The 7,658-nt window shown below is 38.1% G+C and overlaps 1 protein-coding gene across 7 annotated transcripts in view; it reads right to left on the reverse strand.

Annotated features, from left to right (window-relative positions):
- The window catches only part of CTBP1 (C-terminal binding protein 1), a 192,336-nt gene that overhangs the window by 34,186 nt on the left and 150,492 nt on the right, over window positions 1-7,658 (reverse strand). For all 7 annotated transcript variants that reach the window (XM_027886001.1, XM_027886000.1, XM_027886007.1 and 4 more), the window contains one exon: window positions 5,412-5,566. In XM_027886001.1, coding sequence (XP_027741802.1) covers window positions 5,412-5,566 — 155 coding nt within the window. The remainder of the gene's footprint in view (window positions 1-5,411; window positions 5,567-7,658) is intronic.

The raw sequence follows: 7,658 nt of genomic DNA on the forward strand, positions 1-7,658 counted from the left end.
TACACATACAACTACAAAATAACCTGCAGAGCCTACAGCAAGCTTCCTTTTAAATACTATACTGAAGTCAGTCTTTCAAAGCCAGGATTTACAGACCATCACATGCAGTTTAATGACAGAAGTCAATTTGAGAATACAGACTCTGGAAACATTTTTACTAAATAAAAGGCTTTAATGAAAAATCTTTAACAGGAATTGTGTATGTTAACTTGTGTATTAATAAGGGTGAATTGTGTTCCAGTTCAGTTAAAGCCTATCAGACAGTACGATAGGTTGAACATCTATACCCAGGGATCACTATGTGGTGTAAGTCATCGCTGACAACACATCATCCCACACAAACCTCTGTCAAAAAACCTCTTAATAAGCACCAGCAACATTCAAGCCCTAATGACCCTTAGAAAAACCTGGTATGGGAAATTAAAGTAAATGTTAGTTGATAACTGACTGTATTACTCGAATCTGCCTGAAAGGTTGATGTGTGCTGCCTGTTGGGAACAGCAGCACCTCCACTCTGCTTTTTACAGGGTGTTAGTTCAGAGGAGACACTGCCCCTTCCTGTGATGCTGCTCTTGACCTGCAGCACTGCAAATTCCAAGAGACAGTGGCAGAAGGGCCACTGAATGCCAATCCTGGACTTGAACATATCCTTACTGTGATTGCTGTGGGGTAATTACTATGTATAATGAGGTGTAACTTAGGGTTTCCTTTTGTTCAAGTTTTCAAAGTCTTTCAGAAGGAATCTCATCCAAGGCTCATTCAGTAAATTTACAGGGCTTTGGATCAGCTCCGAGGTGACAAGTTACTCCCAAGTATACATTACCCTTAGAACAAGGCTGCTTCCTTTCACTGTGTTCTTTGAGAATCTAAATTTGATGGAAAACTAAAATGCTTCAACTGCAGCATGAATATAAACAGCACCGATGGTGTAAACACAAGATTGCAGCTTTACTTCTAAACAAAGAATTGGAAGCTGAAAAAATTATCTTACTTAACCATTGCTGTAACAGGGACAAATCAAAGAGCTGAACAACAGGACCATTCTCAGCTTGTTTGTACCATTTTCAAAACATTTGTTGCTTTTCAGCTCTTCTTTGAAATGGTCCTAGATAAAACTGTTATCAGTGGAATTGTTTCTACATTTAATTCCTATGTGAAAGTGTGACTGAAAAATTTCAAGTCCTTCACTGGTGAACAGGAAGTTGAGCTTTCAAATTTTTTTGAACTTAAATCTAAAAATATGGAAATGCAGTATCACTTTGAAGACAATTTTATTTTGTGTTCATAAAACAGGAGTCAAGGGATCTGACACATTCTACCTCAATCACTGCTAAGGCGGAGGCACAGGTTTACCACAGAGACTCTTTTCCCACTTCCACCCAAGAAGACTATTCTCTTCAGTGAAGAGAATATTCTCTTCTGGTGAACTGGGTATCAGCTTGAAGCTGTAAATCCAGTTGAACACACACATTTTTTTTCTCCTACGTGATGTAGGAAATCACATAATTACAGAAAAAAAGACCGAGAAAACGTACTCAGCTTCAAACGAACTCTTGACTGCTTTCCAGGCTATATATTTTGCTTTACAGATCATTCCTAATCAGTTGTTCTTCCTGTCTTTTCATCTGGGTTTGCAAGAATCACTATTTCCCCTCTGCTTGGCCGAGATGTCCATTACCAGCTCTTGCACAGTTTGTTTACATTCAGCCCTCTGGACCCACACAGCACTTCCATGTTACAGAACACACAGCAAAGGTCAGGAAGCCCAAAGACCAAAGAACTTGAACTCAAAAAAACTTCAGCAACACAGAGATCTCAAGGGTGTGCTTGAGCCTGTCATGCCTTCGAAGGTACAGAAGTGGAAAGGAGCAGCAATACTGTAGAAATCAAGAGTGCTGGGTAGGATGCCAAGGAGCCAAGAAAAGCAGCAAACTGTGTGAATGGCACTGAAAGGAAAAGGAACTGGGAGAAAACAGCAGGACAGAAAACAGAGCATGAGATAGAGAATAAAGAAAGTTGTCCTGGAATGAGGATGGAAGCAAGCTAAGTATTTTAAAATATTTTTTTTGGATGAGCAATTGTGTTTTTGGCAGAACAAACCAAAACATCACGTACGCTTGGACACAGGGCTAGATGGTTACTGAGAGAACTTATTTACACATCATTAATTGTAAAGTAAGAAGCAGTTTAAGCACAGTGAGTAACTTTTATCAACAGTAATGTAATCTCTAATAAGAAAGAAATTTAAACACTGAAATCTTAAAATAATTTTTACCCTAAAGGACAGAAGTATCCTGATAGGATGCAATGAACCCAGTTCTCAGTTATCCCATGACACAGTTTTGCAAACGTAATGCTCAACTTCATACAGTCCTATGCAATATCTACAAAAAAACAGAACTTAGGGGTTAAGGGATAAACACATCTATTGCAGCCTTTCAGACTGGCTTGAAAACAAACTGCCTTTTCTAGGGAGAATGGGAAAACAACAAACCAACCAAAAATCAGTAAAACCTTATACATTATTAATTTTTGAAGTGTAGTCAGTGTCCTCTAAGCACAGAGTTATTTCAAAACCTTGGATCACTCCTAGTAAATGTCAGTATTCACTTAAGCACTGGCAGCCTGATTTTCAATATCTTCACCATCCAAGTTGCCTTTCAATGCAGTGGAACAGGGAATGAATGCTTTGACCTGAGATGAAGCAGAGTTCTAACACATTTTATTATTTACCTGTGACTTTAAACTAGTTACTTATTTTCCACACTTTAATCTCCTCAGCCATAAAAAGTGACTGAAAAATGAACTCTTGACAAGGGAGTTGCTACAGAATTGCAACTCGGGCATTACCCAGTTTCGAGAAAAACTTTCTTTACTCAGCACCCACAGTAAGGTTTGACAGTATTTGGTAACATCCTGCTTTTGTCTCTGCATACAAATGGCATTCAAATCCTCATTTCTCTTCCTTCTCTCTGTATGTGTGAAAATCTCCCAGCCTCCTTGCTCCTCTATGAAAGAAGTATCTAACTTGTACTTTGCTGTCTCACAAACTGCTACAAATCCTCTTTTCACTAATTCCTTAAAATATCGAGAAGACAGTATTTTAAACCAGTCCTGTCACTGAAACCTTCTCATGACCAGCAGAAATACCTTCTCCAAGTTCTAAAAAGTTCATTCCTCAAATGCCAACTCCTCACACCCTGGGGATCAAGGTTCCACAGATGCACAAGCTGAGTTTATACCAGTCCTCACTCTTCAAGCCATCCTTTTGCAGTCTTTCACTCCCTTCCTCCCCAAGTGATTCTCAGTTCATATCTTCCCCCCCACCATTACATTCATCTACAGTCACCTATCCATGAGCATCCAACAATGCCAATCACCTTTTCCAAACCCCACCCTAAACTTCCCAGTCTCTGGCCTGCCTCCTGCGACTTCAGGCTAAGCGTATCTGTATCTGCTACCCTATGAATTCAGTAGCTCTTCTTAAAGACATGAAATACAAAAGAAAAAACAAATTTCACCTTCTGCTTTCAGCAAGCTCTTGTCAACACTAAACCTTCTCCTGATTTTCAGTCGTCTCGTCTCTCATAATGGGTAACAGCCTTTTGCAAATTAACATCCATTATCAAAATCTGTATTTTAATTAACAGGACAGCATAATTTAGTATGGCCAGGAACGTGCACTCATAAATAGATGAACATTTTAGATGCTGCTTTAAATATGCAACTTTTCATTTTAAAACTTTCTGTGTGAAAACAATTTTATATTTAGTAAAGCACTGTTCCCAAATAAGGTATTATATAAACAGTACTAAAATACAGATATTTCTCTAATATAACTCTAATGATAGTTGAAAAATAGCCATTTTTTACGACAGATGAACAGTGAACACTTTGCAAACAGAAGTGAACAGTGCTCAACACTTCATAAAACTGATCTCTAAGTCTATGTTACAGTACTACAACACTATGATAATGAATTAATGTTTGTGATTTTTGTTGCAGAAATTTACTACCTGGCAGAACGATGGCACTTTGAAAATCCCAAATGTTTTAGGACTGTCTCATCCTCTAGAAAAATTAAAATCTTGTTATGGCAATGTACTGATAGCTACAGAAAATATTCCTGATGTATTACTGAGCTCACTGAGAATGAATTATTTTTGTACAATGGAAAGCAAAGGACGCAAGATCGTGAAGATCAGCAACAGATTACCTGTGTCACTGATCAGGTATTTAAATGCTCTTCCGAACCTACAAATTGAGAGACACACACTGACTTTCAGGATCTGAACAGTTCATTTACTACACTGATAACAGAAGATATCCCGTGTTTCTATGCCTGGCATTTATGGCACACAGGAATTCCCCATTTCTGATGCACCAGAAGTGAATGATGTTGATTTCAGTAAGCAAAGCATAAAACTATACAGGTGGTGCAGTTGCCAATGTTACAGCATTCACATGAACATGTGCACTGCTGTTAGCTACTAATAAAAGTGGAACAACATTTATATTACTTATTCTCCAAGTGTCATTTCGTCCTTGTACATGGAATCCAGCTGTTTCATGTATTAAGGTTCTGACAATGGTGCGAGACAGGAAAACAGTAAAATGAAAGCTACTTTTCAACATGACTGGAAAGAAACACAGAAATAAGGCATTCTAGCACATTTTAACTCTTGATATATAATAAAAGGGAATTGAGAAAAAAAATCTTGGGTTGAATATTTCTCTAAATTAAAAAACTGAAAAAGTGTTTAACCCTATAAACTAAGCTTTATGTCATGAAAAGCCCCCAACAAAATCTCTGCAGTTCCAATTATGAATGAAGACTCAGAAGTTTTCACTTCCTTGCACATGTTCTCAAGTTAGGTTTTCATTTCACTGCATTTTCCACAAAAATTTTGAGTTAGCATTTGTTTTGAAACCCTTCTGCAGTGACCATTCTCAGTGCACAAGGCTGCTTAACCCAACCTGCACCATTTCTTGGTTAAACAAAGAAACTACAAAGTTCCACACACAGACAATCCCAATACTGGGATTTGTCTTTCCAGACAAAGGCTGAGTAACAGACTGAGTAACAGTTTCCAAGGAGCATTTCAAAATGCCATGCAATAATATTTTTCCCAGAAGTAACTCTCTCCACGAAACTAATTCAGCAGGTAATCATATGGACAACATCCAGCCAAAGCTACACTACACAAAGGCAATACTTCAGCATACAGACATTTGAATCTTTGTTTCATCATCATATTTCATGACCTATTGGAAATGAGCAACAAGTCACTCACTGAGGTGATCAGCCAGTAACTAAAATGCAACAGCTGAGCACGATGTCAGAGCTGATCCGAACGGTTGAAGTATTTGCATTTTTCCCAAACACCTCAATTATGCCTCTGGAATATTACCTTTTCGTGAATTTCTTGTGTAGACTGAGCATCACAAAACGCCACTGTGGCTACATCCTTCAGAATAGGCATTTCTACTGTACAATCCCTGCCATCCAGCAACGCTACCAAGGGGCGCGGGTGCATGGGCCCGTTCATGATCGGAGGTCGAATGCCTGCAAGGAAACAGAGAACACCTGTTAGTCAAGCCATGCAAATGTAATTAAAAAATAGGTTATAGCTAGTCTGTTTATTCTGATGGCAGAAAAAGATTTCAAGGACTGAAGCTAATAAAACAGGCACAAGTTTACTCTCAGCAGTCAACCCAAACACAGAAGACCTAAGGAAAAAATTCCATGGAGGTTCAGGAGGCTGAACAATGAAAGATGGATAAAACCACTATGGGAATAGTATATTTGTTTTTTAAAAATGCATCCTTACTGCACTATAAAGAAGTGTCTGTGCTATCTTATCCATGTTTTGATTGGATTCCACACCTTAGTGAGCTCTAGACAGAGTGAGAAATATCTTGTCCAGGCTTGCAAGAGTATAGCTTAAGGAATATCATAAGCAACTCAGTGAGGATTTGAGAGTTCAATTTACATATATAATGATGATTCTGCTGAGACTAAAATTTAACTGAGAAAAGCCCACAACAGCAAAATAGTGCATTTACTGAGGAGTAAATACAGGCACTTACTGTCCAAGTTTATGGGCTAATTACTCATCTATGTAGGTCTGCTAAGACTTAATTTAAAAGTTTTACAAAGCAGTCCTATATAGCTTAGTCAAACACATACTTAATCCACTATTGAATACTCTTATAAAACATGAACAAAAGGTCTCTCCCTAAACCAGCATCACACTTGGAAGATTGTGGAGTGACAAAGACATCCACATTAAGTATCTGGGGTCAGGAAAATCAGTCCGAATTGCAGAATTCATTTACATCCTCTTTACAGAGTCTTGAAATGAAAAGTAATCCTTAAGATAATTAGAGACCATCTTTTTAACAGTGTAGATGGGATAAATACACAACAGTACTCAGTGGAATAATATTAAACTGGGAATAATATTAAACCATTACATTTATACAAAAGTAGTTACGCGTGGGCGGTAAAAAAAAAAAAAAAAAAAAAAAAAAAAAAAAAAAAAAAAAAAAAAAAAAAAAAAAAAAAAAAAAAAAAAAAAAAAAAAAAAAAAGGACTTCCTGAAGAGATAAGGAAAAGCAAAACCAAAAGTACATGGTTTTTTTTCCTCTTTTAAAATAAGAAGTTTTAAACATTGCAAAGTGAAGCAGGCTAGATCTTTCTTATATGCAAATACCAACATATTTTTGTCACAATGGGAATTTTAAAAGATTGCAATATTTCCTTGATAATCCAAGTTAGTCCAATATTAATGCAAATGACAGAAGTTCCCCAGTTAACCTCCACAAGCAATCCCTGCATCTAAAGTCCCAGACTGGGTCAGAAAGCAAGCCCTGAAAGACTGGTATCTGCATTTTAAGTGAATAGAAAATTATTAGAATCCCAGCTGTACAAGGTATCTGGTGAAGAAAAGCAGCTGCTGGGAAGAGAGATTTTCACAAGTCGACAGAAGCAGCTCATTACCCCCCACACTGGGACCAGGCTCAGGTCTGGGCTGAAGGAGTAAAGCTAAGGAGGCTCCTGCCCTCAGAGTCCAACCTCAACCCATAAACTCCATGTCCACCCCTAACCAAGTCAGGATGACAGCCCAGCCCTATTGCAATCTGGTATTTAAGTTCCTCAGGCATAAAAACTGTTTGAATAGGTAAAGAAGACAGAACAAGAGCCACTACATTTGGCTCTTTCCTGTTCTCATCACGGTCTCTCCCAACAGCTGATGATGCCAAAGGACTGACCCTGCAGTGCTCTCACCATAGCAGAGAGGCACTGAGATGTGAAAAGTACTCACCAGAAAAGTTTTCCATGAGTACAACACCCATGAAAACTACGCTCTGTTGTAAAAACACCCACTCCTAACCTCTACCAAGACAGACATGCTTAGAAACGCTTCTGGTACAGATATTCTTTCAGTAACATCCAGCCACCAAAATTAGATGGGAGCCTTTTAAATGTAATTTTTGAAAACTGCACATCCTGTTAACTTCCTGTTGATACCTGCTTGAACCAGAAATGGCCACATAACCCTTACACAGTAATTTTTAGTACACAAACCACACATTAATAACGTGATACACGTCAGGAACACAACATGAATATACAACAAAGCTGCACAGTTACC

The sequence above is a fragment of the Empidonax traillii genome, unplaced genomic scaffold (assembly GCF_003031625.1).
Source record: "Empidonax traillii isolate 1590-97213 ecotype Southwest subspecies unplaced genomic scaffold, ASM303162v1 scaffold175:size1888319, whole genome shotgun sequence".
NCBI lineage: Eukaryota > Metazoa > Chordata > Aves > Passeriformes > Tyrannidae > Empidonax > Empidonax traillii.